Source organism: Pseudorca crassidens, chromosome 10, assembly GCF_039906515.1.
Source record: "Pseudorca crassidens isolate mPseCra1 chromosome 10, mPseCra1.hap1, whole genome shotgun sequence".
NCBI lineage: Eukaryota > Metazoa > Chordata > Mammalia > Artiodactyla > Delphinidae > Pseudorca > Pseudorca crassidens.
The window spans coordinates 35,810,642-35,825,507 of record NC_090305.1 but is presented as its reverse complement, the minus strand read 5'-3'; the positions used below and the strand labels follow the sequence as shown (position 1 = coordinate 35,825,507).

The window sequence follows — 14,866 nt, the reverse complement described above, 5'->3', positions numbered from 1 at the left end:
CTGCTCTCCCCTCAGAGCCTTACACAGCAGCACAGACTTTCTCTCAGCATCTTCTCCATCCCCCTCACCCCACCTTCCTCTCCCTGCACCCACACCCTCCCCCCACCCTGCCCCTAACTTACCCAAACCAAGCCCATTCTACCTGGGGCCAGATTCCTTTAGCACCCAACTTAGATGTCGTATCCTTTAGGATGTGTCCCCACTGCATCCCCATCCCCTACCATGGCTTAGCTAGTTGCTCCTGAGACAGAGATAAGTCTTCTCCCTTCTCTCCTTAAAAACAGAACCATAATATTTAGCCCAGCAAGTTGCCACATTAAAAAACGGCATTTCCCAGCCTTCTTTGCAGCTATGTGTGGTCAGGTGACCGGGTTCTGGCCAATGAGATTTGTAAGAAGTGAAATCCCCTTAAAAAGGGAGGGATGCATGTCACCTTCTCCCTCCTCCTTTTCCATCCACCTCCTATACATAAAATCCCCCTTGAGAAAATTCAAAGCAAGGTACCCTCCCGGCTCTGCCAAGCGTCCATCCTCACACCTGTCACTCCACACAGCAGGTGACAGTATCCACTCTCTTAGAAGGCAGCGAGGATTATACAGAGCAAAGGGTTGCTCGTTATCACATGTAATTTTTGGCGTTCCAGCTGCAAGTCAGTGAGAAGTGCTAAAGCAGAGTTGCGGCAGGGAGACTGGGACAGCTCTGGAGCTGTGTGCTCTGTCCAGGGTTGGGAGGGACGGTGGGTGGAGTTCACCCTTGGACGGCCTGCCTGCCACGGGAAGAAGGGCATGCAGGTATTCTAGTCAGAGGGCGTGGAGACACGTGCTGGGGAGGGGCCTCGCCGGCTTTATTCATCCTGGAGTGAATGGCTCACAGGCCTGAGGCCAGGCTTCTCAACTCCATGCCCTTCCCTGCCTGGGGACTCTGCACAGGGCTGGTGGGCCACGTGGAACTGCCCCTGGGCTGGCTCCTGTTCCTTGAATGGCCCCAGGTACATCATTTACAAGGATACATGAAGCCACTCTGCCTGCATGGGGCCCCAGCGACCCTGGGGAAAATTCCTTGGCTCTGGGAGTTGGCATCTGTGAGAGATCCCAGGGAATTCCTGGGGTACCACGGCGGAGGCCTGCCCTGGGCTCTGTCTGTGAAGCCACTGCACAAGGGGCTCCTTGGGTTGTGAGGGAAGCAGATTGGCGATTTCAGCCTGCTGCACCCACAGCAGTGGCTGTCACAGGTGTCAGAGTGGGAAGACCACAGACCTGTCCTCCAGGGGGCTGCTGGGGCTGCTCTGCTCCTGGCTGTGCAGGAGGGAGCCAGGCGAGGGCAGGATTTTCCTGGCATATACGTCACTGCAAGAGATAAATCGACAAAAGAAAAAGGTATGGGAGGAGGTTTACAGAAGAGAAATTTAGAGTTTATATCTAGGAGCTGTATGGACTGAAAGTTTGTCTCCCCAAAATTCATACATTGAAATCAAATCCCCAGTGTGATGGTATCTGGAGGTGGTAATGGTATCTGGAGGGAAGGTATCTGGAGGGAAGGTAATTGGAGGGAAGGTAATTAGTTTGGATGAGGTCATGAGGGTGGAGCCCCCATTATAGGATCGATGCCCTTATAAGAAGAGGAGGAGAGATCAGAGCCGTCTCTCTACCAGGTGAGGGCACAGGGAGGAGGCCGTCATCTGCAAACCAGGGAGAGGGTTCTTACCAGAAGTGGATCCTGTGGACTTTGATCTGGGACTTCCCAGCCTCCAGAATTGTGAGAAATAAATAAGTCCCTGTTGTTTAAGCTGCTTAGTCTATGGCATTCTGCTACGGCAGCCCAAGCAGACTATGGCAGAAGCCAAGAATCCTCTGTTGTGGATGATGATTAGTCAGTTATACCAGAACACCACAGACTGGATGGCTTAAACAACATGAATTTATTTCTCTCTGGAGGCTGCAAGTCTGAGATCAGGGTGTCAGCATGGTCAAGACTGCCGACTTCTTGTTGTGTTCTCACATGGTAGAAAGAGAGTGAGCTAAGTCTCTGGCCTCTTCTCATCAGGGCACTAATCCCATTCACGAGGGCCCCACCCTCATGACCTAAATGCCCACCTCCAAAGACTATCACTTTGGAGGTTAGACTTCAACATATGAATTTTTGGAGGACACATTCAGTTTATAACATTCTGCCCCTGCCCCTCCCCCCATTCAAGTCCTTCTCATGTAAAATACATTCATTCCATTCCACCAGCCCCTGACTTATGCCAGCATCAACTCTAAAGTCCAAAATCTCATCCATTGAAATATCATCTAAATTAGATATGGGTGACACTCAAGGTATGCTTCATCCTAAGGCAAAAATGCCTTGCCAGCTGTGGACCTGTAAAACCACACAAGTTATGTGCTTCCAAAATGCAATGATGGGACAAGCATAGGATAGACATTTCCATTCCAAAAGGGAGAAACAGGAAAGAAGGAGGGAGTGACAGGTCCCAAGCAGGTCCAAAACTTAGCAATGCAAACTTCGTGAGATCCTAGGGCTTGAGAACAATCCTCTTTGGCTTGACACTCTACCCTCCGGACCCACTGGGGTGAGGGTCCTGTCTTCTGGACCCATGGGTGGAGTTGCTGCTGAGCTCTGCTGGGCAGGGGTCGTGCCCTCACAGTTCTGCTGATCGGCCCCACCCCCACAGCCTTGGGCAGAGGCTGTCTGGATTGTTGAAAGCAAGGCTATCGTCTCCCTTTTTGAAATGGAGGAGGCAGCTGTGATGATCTCTGAATTGCCTTTGGGGAAATTCTTCCCTTGTCTTGAAGGATAGTGCCCATTCACAACAGAATAGTTCTATGGTCCTGTCCTGTGAGGTCCGAGAAGTCCACCAGCCTTCCTTTCTTCCTCCCATCTCCTTCTGCTTCAGTTCAGTCTGGCAGTTTTTCTGCTGGGGAGGCTGATGAAGTCTGGGGTTCACACCCACACTAATCTCCTAGCGTTCTCTTCTGAAGATGTTTTCTCATTTTTTGCTGTACGGATAGGCTGAGAGCTTCCCAAATCTTTAAGTTCTAGTTCCTTTTTGCTTAATAATTCCACCTTCAAATCTTTCCTCTCTTCTTGTATTTTGCTGAAGCAATCAGGAGGAGCCAAGCCTCTCCCTCAGCACTTTGCTTAGAAATCTCCTCAGCTAAATGTCCAATTTTATCACTTGCAAGTTCTTCTTTCCACAAAACACTAGAACATGAACACAATTCAGCCAAGTTCTTTGCCACTTTATAACAAGATCACCTTTTCTTCACTGTCCAATAACATGTTCCTCACTTCTGTCTGAGACCTCACCAGAATGGCCTTTACCATCCATATTTCTACCAACATTCTCTACGTGATTATTTCCGTATTCTCTAAGAAGATAGCAGCTTTCTCTACAGCTCTCCTCTTTCCTTTCTGAGCCCTCACCAGAACTGCCTTTAAAAGTCCATTCGTGACAACCTCAGCATCTTCTAGCACGTGCTTCAAAACTCTGACAGCCTCTACCCATTACCTGGTTCCAAAACTGCTTCTACATTTTTAAGTATCTGTTATAGTAACACCCCACTTCTGGTACTAATTTCTGACTCAGTCTCTTTGGGCTGCTATAACGAAATACCGCAGGCTGAGTGGCGTATAAACAATGGAAATTCATTTCTCACAGTTCTGGAGGCTGCAAGTCTGAGATCAGGGTGCCAGCGTGGTTGTGTTCTGGTGAGAGCCTTCTTCTGGGTTGCAGACTGCCGACTTCTTGCTGTGTTCTCACATGGTAGAGTGAGCTAGGACTCTGGCCTCTTTTTATAAGGTCACTATTTCCATTCTCGAGGGCCCCACCCTCATGACCAAATTAGGTCCCAAAGGCCCCTTCTCTTAATACCCTCACATTGGGGATTAGAGTTCAACATATGAATTTTGGGGACACATTCAGTCTATAACAGATGGTTTATACACTAATTTTCATTGCTAGAGCATTGCATGTACCAGCTGTGGTCGTGGAACAAAAACAACAATGATCACAACCGTCATTTATAGACACTCTCTGCACACCAGGTCCTGGGAGGGTGCTCTGCAAACATCACGCTATTTAATCCTCTCAATAGCCTCACCATCCCCGTTATATGGACGAGAAAGCTGAGGCTTAGAGAGGTTAAAGAAATTCTACAAGTTGCCCAGTGGTAAGTGGCAGTATCTGGATCTAATCACAGCTCTGTGAGGCTTCAGAACTTGTGCTTTATTAACCGGACTCAGCTCTGGCATTCTGAGGAAGCACATGCTGGAGACACATGGCTTATCCCTGGCCACATGGACTGAGCCTGGGTGGCCCTGGCTGACCGGCTCTGTGCTCCCTGAGTGAGGAGTTAGACCCAACAGCTCATGCAGATGCAGTTTTGCCCATTTAATTGATGTGCGCTCCTTGCCTTGGATTCTCAGTTGGGAAAGAGTGGAGCCCAACAGCACCCCTTGGGAGGTGGAGAGGCAAGCTATCCTGGGATGTCAGTGCCATGAAGGGATCCACTCCCTTGCTTTGCAATGTCCTGCTTAGACACAATATTGGAGTAGAAAGAGGCCTCCGAAGTCACCTCAGAACCCTCATTTCACAGGTGGGGACTCTGGGGGTGACTGGCAGGCAGGGTTAGAGACAGGTGCTCTGGCTTTGCTCAGCACACGTCAGCAGCCCCAGGCTCTCCACAGGCCCAATAACCAGCCGTGAGCACTGCTTCCTCTCCAGCTCCTGTCTTCTGCCCTCTCCTGTCTCAGCCAGGGCAGGGCCTCTTACCCTGGGCCTGCCTCCACCGTCTCAGGAATGTGGGTCCTACAAACGGGAAAGGAAATCAGAGCCTGGGATTTTTTTTTTTTCCCCCTCAGATGTCTATTTCCCAGTATCCCAGAGACTCTGCACTGAGTCTTCGGGTGAACTGAGCATCTGTGCTGAGGGTCACTGTAGGACCAGAGGCAGCCACAAGGTGGCAGGCTCTGCATGCCTTTCTTTGGAGAACAGAGGCAAGTTCCTAGGGTTCCTTCCGAATGGTTCCTGGTGCAGGCCTCAACTAGGGAAGGAGAAAGGGCTTTCCATCCCGCAGGTGCTGCAATGACACCAGGTCACGGTCAGTTTGGAAGCTGCAGCAAGTCTTGCAAGATCAAGCCACTGGCACACAAATGGCTCATGAACTCGATGGTTTCCCGGCCGAGCCTTTTCTGAGATTCCAGGGAGTGCTCACAGGTGCTAACTGTTGAGGGCTGGGAGTGGGTGGAAAAGGGCAGAGATGGAGGTGACAGGACAGATGGGGGCATCCGGCACCCTCTGCAGAGGCCCAGCTGCCCGTCCCGTTGCCTTGAGCAGCTCCCGCAGGAGGATGGCGCAGTGTGATGGCTTGGGGGTCCTCCAGCCCCGAGGCCGCAGGAGCATCCCTGGGTGCCATAGCTCGGCCTCTGAACCCTCAGGGTCATACCATGACTTTTGCCCTCTCTCCTGACCCACGAGCCTTTGACGGTGAATTCACTTCTCACGCTGACACTCCTTCCGGAGAGAGCGCACAACGGCCATCAGAATCAATCATCTCTTCCTTCACAAGGATTAGTAAGTAATATTAATAGTAATTAGGCCTCCTAATGATGGTTGCCCATCACAGTGTTGTGAATTTAGTGTGATCAGCCCACAGGCCCAGAGCATCCCTGGGGAAGGGATGAAATCAGGTTTCTGTCAGAACCCAAGGAGCAAGAGGACCAGCCCCCGGGCTGCAGTGGTCCCATCAGGAGCAGCATCTCTGGAGCTCAGGGGAGACAGGCAGCTGGACTCTCACTCTCCTGTCCCAGCAGCTCTGCAGTGGCCCCGGGACACTCGCCTGCTCATGGAAGAATAGTGTCAGAGGGACCTCGACGCATCTTACAGATGAGACGAGGGGATCCCAAAGGGGGAGCTGGCTTGCCCGAGGGCCAGCACCCAGAAGAGCACTCTTTGTGAAAGTCTAAACTGAGGGAACTCCTTGCAGGTAACCCATGGTGAGCTGATGGGCACCTTTGAGATCCAAGGTTCTGAACGTCAAGGTTAAGGATCTTTTGGCAAGCACATCCAGGGATCACCTTAACTTGGGATACCTTAGGAATATCTTGGAAGGCCAGGCCAGGATAGGCCCTGCCTCTCAGACAAGGTAGATGCTGGGGGAGGATTCTAACGGTGTTTCCCGAGGAGATCCTAGGAGGCCTTCCCAGTGGCCAGTTCTTAGACCCATTCCAGGGTGGACACTCTCTCAGAGAAGCTGGCAGAGGGATGGACAAATGGACAAACAATAGAGAGTGGCCTTGGCCTAGAGGGAGCCTGGGAGGAGGGGGGAGAAGCATCGAGAGGAGGAGGAGAAAAGGGGGAGAAAGAATGTAGGGTGGGAAGGGTTAGGTAGAGCAAGAAAGTGGGGGAGGGCTTCCCTGGTGGCGCAGTGGTTGAGAGTTCGCCTGCCAATGCAGGGGACACAGGTTCGTGCCCCGGTCTGGGAAGATCCCACATGCCGCGGAGAGGCTGGGTCCGTGAGCCATGGCCGCTGAGCCTGTGCGTCCGGAGCCTGTGCTCCACAATGGGAGAGGCCACAACAGTGAGAGGCCCGTGTACCAAAAAAAAAAAAAAAAGAAAGTGGGGGAAAGTGAGGGGAAGAAGGGAGTGAAGGAGTGAGGAGGAGAGAGGGGGAGAGAGGGGGAGGCAGGGGAGCATGGGGGGCCGGGGGGCAAGGAAGGAAGGAAAAACCGTGGCTCGACATGGAGCCTGGAGTTCAGGCTGAAGCTGCAGCTCGTCCCATTGTTAACCACAGAGTTCAGAGCATCACGTTCCCTTCCTGGGCCTCAGTTTTCTCATTAGTGAAATAGGATTGATTTCAGGGTTTCTCAACTGAAACGATGGGGCCAATCATCCCATCCTTGGATTGGAGTTCCCAATCCAAGGGAGCTCTGGTTTTCCAGTCAGAGGTTGGCCTTCTTAGGAGCCATAATTTTGCTCTTTGAAAATCTTGGTCTCTTGGGAAAATCAGATCGTGGACACATGGAAAGAATGGGGACCCCAAGCAGGAGGACCTGGCACTTGGATGAATATGAGGAAAACACATTTGTACAAAATAGTGCAGAATATGAGTGGGAAAATGTCACCTTCTACTAAACAACAGGATACGCACGTGTCCCTAAAGGATGGTCATGGTCATTAAGGTTAAAGGAAACTGATGTGAGGAGTGAGGGGAGAGGGGGGGCCGGATGCTGACAGGCCTGGGTTCCAGTCCTGGTCTCACCTCTCATTAGCTGGGTGACCCTAGCAAGTTAGTTGATCTCTCGGAGCCAGAGTGTTCGCATCTGTAAAATGGGCGCAATGATAGCACATACGTCACACACGTGTTCAGTTCCTGGCCCTTAGAGCCCTCACAGGAGATGTGATTACCGTAAGAGAGGAGAGCCTTGGAGAAGCCTCCTTGGAGAATTTACGGACGCCAACAACTAATCCTCCACAGTTGGCTGTTCACAGAGAATGTCTGCGAAGCCACAATGACCAGGGGCAGGGTCTCCTCCCTGCCTCACCCCTGGTAGAGCTCTGTGAGCTCTTCTCTGCCAGCTTTTTTTTTTTTTTTTTTTTTTTGCGGTACGTGGGCCTCTCACTGTTGTGGCCTCTCCCGTTGCGGAGCACAGGCTCCGGATGCGCAGGCTCAGCGGCCATGGCTCACGGGCCCAGCCGCTCCGCGGCATGTGGGATCTTCCCGGACCGGGGCACGAACCGGTGTCCCCTGCATCGGCAGGCGGACTCTCAACCACTGCGCCACCAGGGAAGCCCCTCTGCCAGCTTTTTAAAGCAGTGGCAGGTGACTTCTTTATCAGAGGAGGAGCCCAAGACCTTGCCCTTGCCAGTCTCTAGCAGGACCCTTCTCCTCTCACCTGTCCACTGTAACCTTTCCGCCCACAATGAATGGTATCTGAACTACTCTGTGCGAAGGAATTTAGGGGTGCCGACCTCTCATAGCCGAGACATCTTAACAGACACTTCTCAGGACACTTGGTTATCTCTGCCGAAGGTTAGAGATCCCACCCGAGCACCGGCTGCCACCACAGATGACAGAGACTGAACAGTGCCCCGAGCCTGCCTGAGAGTCCACTCCCCAAAGACCCTCCTTCCAGCATCATCAAAAGTGCTGGGGGTAGAGCTCAGGGAGCATGATTTTGGGAGAAGCTCCTATGGGTAACCTGATACACGCCTTTGAAATTCAAGGTTCTGAGCTTCACTTGGCAGGCACGGTCTATGTCTACCTTATAGCCCTGGAGTAGTTTCACCGGGCCTTTCCCAACACACACACACACACTCACACACACACATACACTCACTCACACACACACACACTCACACACACTCACACACACACACACTCTCTCTCACACACACACACACACACACTCACACGCGCACACACACGCACGCACACACACACACACTTCATTCCAAAAGAAAAATTAGAGCTGGAGCTTCCTGTTTGCTGGGCAGGATACTCCTACCAGTAGGAGCTTGGAAGAGATCAGAAAAGAAGCTGGAGAAATAGTCAGGGGTTCTGAGAAGCCTCCCACTGGGGAGGAGGGCTTATTCTCGTGTGGCGGACACTCGAGAGGCTCGGATCGGAGCCAGAGCCAGAGCAATGACTGGGGCAAGCTCTGGGCTGGCTGGACTAGTGTTTTTTAAACATGCTCTGTGGAGTCCTGGGGTTTCAGGGAGGGGGCCCAGAGTGGGGCAGCAGGAAGGCATTAGGGGTTGGAAACTCAAGTATCCCAGGGATTAGCAGGTACCCAAGGGAAGGCACAGAGAGGGCAAGTGTGGGACACTAATGCCAAGCTCTGTATTGCCACGGAGAAGTGCAGCTGCCTACTTACACTGCCTTTAAGTTTTTTTAAAAAATGAATGGACTATTTTTCTTACAAAAGTTTTAGGTTTACAGAATATTAAGCAAATAGTACAGAGAATTCGCATGTATCCTCTCTCTCCCGGCTTGTATTTTCCCCTATTACTAACATCTTGCATTAGTGTTGTACATTCATTACAACTGATGAACCATCATTATTAACTGATGTCCACAGCTTACGTCGGGGTTCACTCTTTCTGTTGTACGATTCTATGGATTTTGACAAATGCATACTATTGTATATCCATCATTACAGTATCCTACAGCATAGTTTCACTGCCTTAAAAATCCCCTGTGTTCTCCCTATTCATCCTTCCCACCCCTGCCCTCTCTCCCTCTCTCTGATCTTTCTACCTGTGTGCATAGGTTTGCCCTTTCCAGAATGTCATAGCTGGAATCACACAGTATGTAGCCTTTTCAGACTGGCTTCGTCGCTTAGTGATATGCATTTAAGTTTCCTCCACGTATTTTCATGGCTCAATAGCTCATTTCTTTTTATCATTAAATATGGAGGTACCGTTTGTCTTGTTTTTCCATTCACCTTTTGAAGGATACCTTGGTTGCTTCCAGTTTTAGGCAATTATGAATAAAGCTGTAAACAACCATATGTAAGTGTGGATGTGAGTTTTCAACTCATTTCAGTAAACACCAAGGGGCATGACTGATGAATCGTATGGTAAGAGTATGTTTAGTTTAGTAAGAAACCACCAAACAGTTTTCCCAAGAGGCTGCGCCATTTTGCATTCCCATCAGCAATGAACGAGGGTTCCTGTTGCTCCACATCCTCACCAGCATTTGGTGGTGTCAGTTTTATTTTATTTTTTTATTATTATTATTTTTTTATTTTTATTTTATTTTAGCCATTCTCATAGGTGTGGAATGGTGTCTCATTATTGCTTTAATTTGTATTTCCGCAATGACATATGATGTGGAGCATCCTGTCATACACTTATTTGCCACCTGTATATCTTCTTTGGTGAGGTGGCTGTTCAGATCTTTTGCCCATTTATATATGTTTTTCAAATATTTTCTCCCAGTCTGTGGTTTGTCTTTTCATTCTCTTAACAGTGTCTTTCACAGAGCAGCATTTTCCATATGAAGATAGTCAAACTTATCAATTTTTTCTTTCGTGGACCTACACTGCCTTTTAAAACACCAGCGTAGCCAAACAGAACATACCTTGCCGGCTGTTAACCTGGGGCTTAGGGGCTCACGTAGGAGATGTTTCCTAAAGCTAGAATACAAGCCGAAGTGCTGGCCCTGAGGGCCAGGTTGGGGGATGTGAAGAGGTCCAGGGAAAATGTCAGCCAGGTGGTGGACAGCTCTCTGGTTGGCTGTTTTGTTTTAAGAATAGTTTCAGATTTAGAGAAAAGTTGCAAAGATAGTACAGAGAGTTCCCCTATACCCCATACCCAATTTCCCTCATTATATAATCTTATATTAGTGTGGTACATTTGTCACAACTAAGGAACCAATACTGATACATTATTATTAACTACCGTCTGTTCGTTATTTGGATTTTCTTAGTGTTTCTGATCTAGTTCCCATCCAGGATAGCACATTACATTTGGCCATCGTATCTCCTTAGGCTCCTCTTGTCTGTGACAGTTTCTCAGAATTTTCTTGCCCTTGACAGTTTTGAGGAGTACTGGTCAGGTATTTTGCAGAATGCCCCTCGACGGGGACTTGTCTGACGTTTTCCTCATGACTCAACCAGGGTTATGGGTTTTTGAAAAGGAGACCACAGAGGTCATTGCCATTCTCATCACATCATCGGATCAGGGACACCGTCTGGCAACCCTCTCCCCAACCCCTTTTAAAAAGCTCTATTTCACATTTCCAACGTGAGAACTCAGCTCTGCTCAGACCCAGGCAAGGAGCGTTCCTTGGCAGTCGAGGCCGAGGCCCCACTCGTGCTGGCCTGGTCTCTGCCATGCGGACAGTGGGCCCGTCTCAGAGATGCAGGATGGATGACGCAGGTGTCATTGGCTCTACCGCCCGCGCTGTGCGGTTGGAAAGAGACAATAACGTGGGTGGCATGAGAAGGAACCTGCCTTCAGAAGGTGTGTGTGTGGGAAGTATAGTCTGTGCTGGCTCATGCCATCACTCAGGGACACTGGTTCTGGGCGTCCTCACGGAAGGCTGCCCACGTCTCTCCTGAGTCTGTGCTAGGACAGAGTCACTAACCAGAGGTTCCTGAGTCCTGGCAGGCTGACTCCCCTCTGCCTTACCCAACATCCCCTCCACAGTTCCCCCCTCCCTCTCCCCTCCCACTACTGCCAACCGCTTCTTCCCACCCAGCGGCAGGACCAGGGCTTGCACAGTTTGGTTAAACTGCTTCTCTTGTCACTGTGGCAGTAGGTTCACTGGCTGTCAGAGCCGGAGGGAAAGGGCCGGGGTGGGGGGAAGGGGGCGCGGTACTCCAGTAAAGCCTGAGAGCCACTGGCCTGAGTATTTTCAACTAATTTAACAGTGAAAGTCACTCATCTTCCCGGATCAGGCAGCCTTCACTTAGAGCATCAAGACTGGGTTGAGGAGAGGTAGGGCCTCTTTTCTGGGCATCCCAACCCTGTCGCAGGGTTCTCCCCTTACCTTTTGCTAGAGAGAAGCTGGGACCTTTCGTGCTGGGATTCTGGCGTCTGGGGAAAGGGTTTCATGTGATTCAGTGAATTCACCGCTGGGGAGTTTACCTGTTGGTCCAAGAGAAAGTTTCACAGTGTAAGCATGAATCTAATGACATGGGGAAAATGTCTTTGATGTTATTTCTTAAAGGGAAAAAGCCAGCTAGAAAAGTTGTATGTACATGTGTGGGAAAAAAAAAAATCTAGAGGTAGTCATGACCTTAATGAGGGGCATCACAACATTCTCTTTGGATGGCAGGATGATGGGTAATGTTTGATTTATTCTTTGTGCTTTTCCGTGTTTTCTAAGTTCTCCATATTGAGCCTGTATTACTTTTTAAAGTTAAGAAAAAGTGTTTAAAATGTGGTCTGACAGTTCTCCAGAACTCCTTTCTGGCTTTGCTTTCCCTCGTCCCAAAGAGATGCTGGCAGAGTCAGGAGCGATGCATTCATCGTGCATGTGGGGGCAGCTCCAGCAGGGTCCTGGAAACCTTGCGTGTCTCCACCCAGGTCTCCTGAGCAGCGATGAAACCCCAGCGGATCTGAGTCGTAGCAGAATGCCCCGCGCTTCTCCCAGAACATGAGAGCACGGGAGGCTTGTGAGCAGCTGCTGCCAGGCCGTCTCCCACTTCCTCGCCATCTCGCTCAGAGGCCGTCATGGGACAGTTTCTCATCACCTCCTATGTTCTAATGAGGGTTAAGGCTTTTTGCCTGCCCCACTCAGGGTATATCCGCCGGCTATAAAATGGCTCAGTGGCTGCATGGAATTGCTACAGGGCGCCCCATCATCCCTGCTGTGGTCACCTGGTCCCTTCTGTTTCAATGACATCCTGTGGCGTGGAGGGCACAGGGAGCTGACAGCTTGGCTACCCTGCCTTTCACTGTCTATGCAAGTAATAAACGGTCTGAATCCATCAGCCTCAACTGGGTCATACGGGATGATGGGAGAACCCTCATCACTGTCCAGTGGCCGGATGCCCATGGGCACCAGCAGTGGCTGACGGTCTCACCCACTGATGACCTCCCGAGGGAGGCTTCTTAACTGGAGAGCAGGGGCACTGTGAACGTGACTGGGAACCAATGACATCTTTATTCTTCCTAACTTCTACCTGAAATTTAACATATCTTTTGATGATTAAATGTAGACAACACACCACAGTAGAATGGGTGGTACCAGTGACTCTGCCACCAGTAGAAATTACAGATATTTTCAGATCACATTACAGTTGTTGCAGAAATCTTGAAATACTGTGTTCATCACTACTTTGAAATTGTGGTAAATATTGAGCCCCCCAGATCTTATTAATTAATGCATCTGTCAAATGGTATACATATTACTATACCATAACTGTGCTGCTAAAATATTGTGATAACTGCATTTCCATCTTATTGGTTTTATTTGTCATCTTGTGTATTTAATTTTATCCAAATATGTTTCTCCATCGTCTGGTCACGAGGCCACTCGGTAATGTACGGGTTACTGCTCGGTTTTGTCCTTGGGACACTATCTTTTCTGGCTCTCAGTTTCTTGTCCTTAAAATGACACAATCAGCCTGTTAGAGAATTTCTAAGGGTTCTTCCAGCCACAAAAGTGGTAGGATTATGTGTATGTCATCTCTTTTATTATACACAGCTGAGGGGTCACATGAGGACAGTTGGAACTGGGGGTGTGTACTAACATTTCTTAACTGGTTCTTTAGCCTTCATAATATTATAGAGAACTTCTAGGAATTTGTCTAGGAAATATGCAAAAATGTATCTTCAAATACTTTTCTAGTGAAACGACCCCCAAACAACCTAAGCATTAAACAACAGGAGATTAAATATATTAGAATAAATCCATATGCTTGAACAGTGACAGCACTGGAATGATGTCATGGCATCATGCCATGGAAGAGGTGGCATGCTGGACCACTAAGTGAAAACAAAAGCCGTTTGTGATACTTGAAGACTAATATGATTCTATTTTTATAAAAGCATATGGTTGTATATGCATAAAAATATAAAATAATATAATCCAACATATTAATATCGATTATCCTTAAATGGTGGGATTATGGTGATTTCACCTTGTGTTTTTCTGTGTTTTCTAAAATGTATACCATATATATATATACACACACATACGTGCATATATATGACTAATAAAGAACAATCAGTGTTGTCACTCCGTCTCCGGAAGCAATGGTGGCAATCCATCGGCTTGGGGAGCTACACCTCCCACCCCCTGCATTTCTATGCGTCAGGCACTAGCAAGGAAACGGTGAGCCCCTGACCACTCACGTTCCTTGTTACTAAAACGAGCCCTCGCTTCAGGAGGTAGGGGCTGAGAGCACGTGCACTGCGGGTCTAAGCCCCCATTCTTTTTCCTCTGCTCCGCCCCACCATGGGGCTGGGGGTCTGGCCCCACCCTGGCTGCCCTGACGTTCCTCAGGCCCCAGCAGGAGGGTGGGCTCTGGGGCAGTGAGGGGCATGGCTGCCAGTACCTGCAGGCTGGTGGCCTCCTCTGCCCACCAGGCTTCAAACTCTTTCTGCAGCTTCACCTTGGCTTTGTCCATGAGTAGCTGCAAATGCTCAATCTCCACCTTCAGCGCCTTCAGGTGCGTGAACATTGCTTTATACCTGCAGTGGAGTCAGAGAGGAGTCTTGAAAGTCACTGGCAGGGAGGGAGGGCTCTAAAGAGACTGGCGGCGGCAGGGCCTGAGCCTCAGAAGCCTGGCCGTGCAGCCCCGGTGCCTGGGGCTGGGACCTTACAGTTGCCCACCCAGGCCAGAGTATGGCGCCAGCATGTGAGCCCACAGCCAGGTGTTTCTGTCCAGTGGGCCGCGGGGCTCTGTGTGTGACAGGACTAACCCCTCTCCAAGAAGGACAAGTACCATTACTGGGCACTGAAGGGCAGGCGTTGCTCTAGGCCCTTGCCGTCTATAAACTCATTCAATCCTCTTCACAACCCTATGGGGAAGGCGCTATTATCATCATCTCCCCTTTACAGATGTGGAACCTGAGGCATGGAGAGGTTAAGGAACTTGCTCTACGGCACCGAGCTAATAAACAGCGGAGCCAGGGTTTGAACCCAGGCCATCTGGGGGTGGGGGCAGTGTGACTGGGGGTGCTCAGGGTACATGCCTAGCCAGCCCAGGGGTGGGTGGTGTGTGTTACAGTGACAGCATCGCCCCCTTGAGAGTAAGGAAGGTTTCTTGTTTGGTTTCCCCCAAACGTCTCCGTGGCAGAGGAGATAGCTGTTGAATGCCTAAATGAATGAATGAACTGAGAAGCTTGTACCAGTAATGACCAGATGTCTGTTTATGCTTGAGGTTCCTCGCTCTGCAGGTTAAATCA

General features: G+C 49.8%; 1 protein-coding gene across 3 annotated transcripts in view; it reads right to left on the bottom strand.

Moving 5' to 3' along the window:
* The window catches only part of KIF6 (kinesin family member 6), a 390,416-nt gene that overhangs the window by 7,105 nt on the left and 368,445 nt on the right, over nucleotides 1-14,866 (bottom strand). For all 3 annotated transcript variants that reach the window (XM_067753073.1, XM_067753072.1, XM_067753074.1), the window contains 3 exons: nucleotides 14,014-14,149; nucleotides 11,499-11,596; nucleotides 1,257-1,346 (listed from right to left, as the gene is read on the bottom strand). In XM_067753073.1, coding sequence (XP_067609174.1) covers nucleotides 1,257-1,346; nucleotides 11,499-11,596; nucleotides 14,014-14,149 — 324 coding nt within the window. The remainder of the gene's footprint in view (nucleotides 1-1,256; nucleotides 1,347-11,498; nucleotides 11,597-14,013; nucleotides 14,150-14,866) is intronic.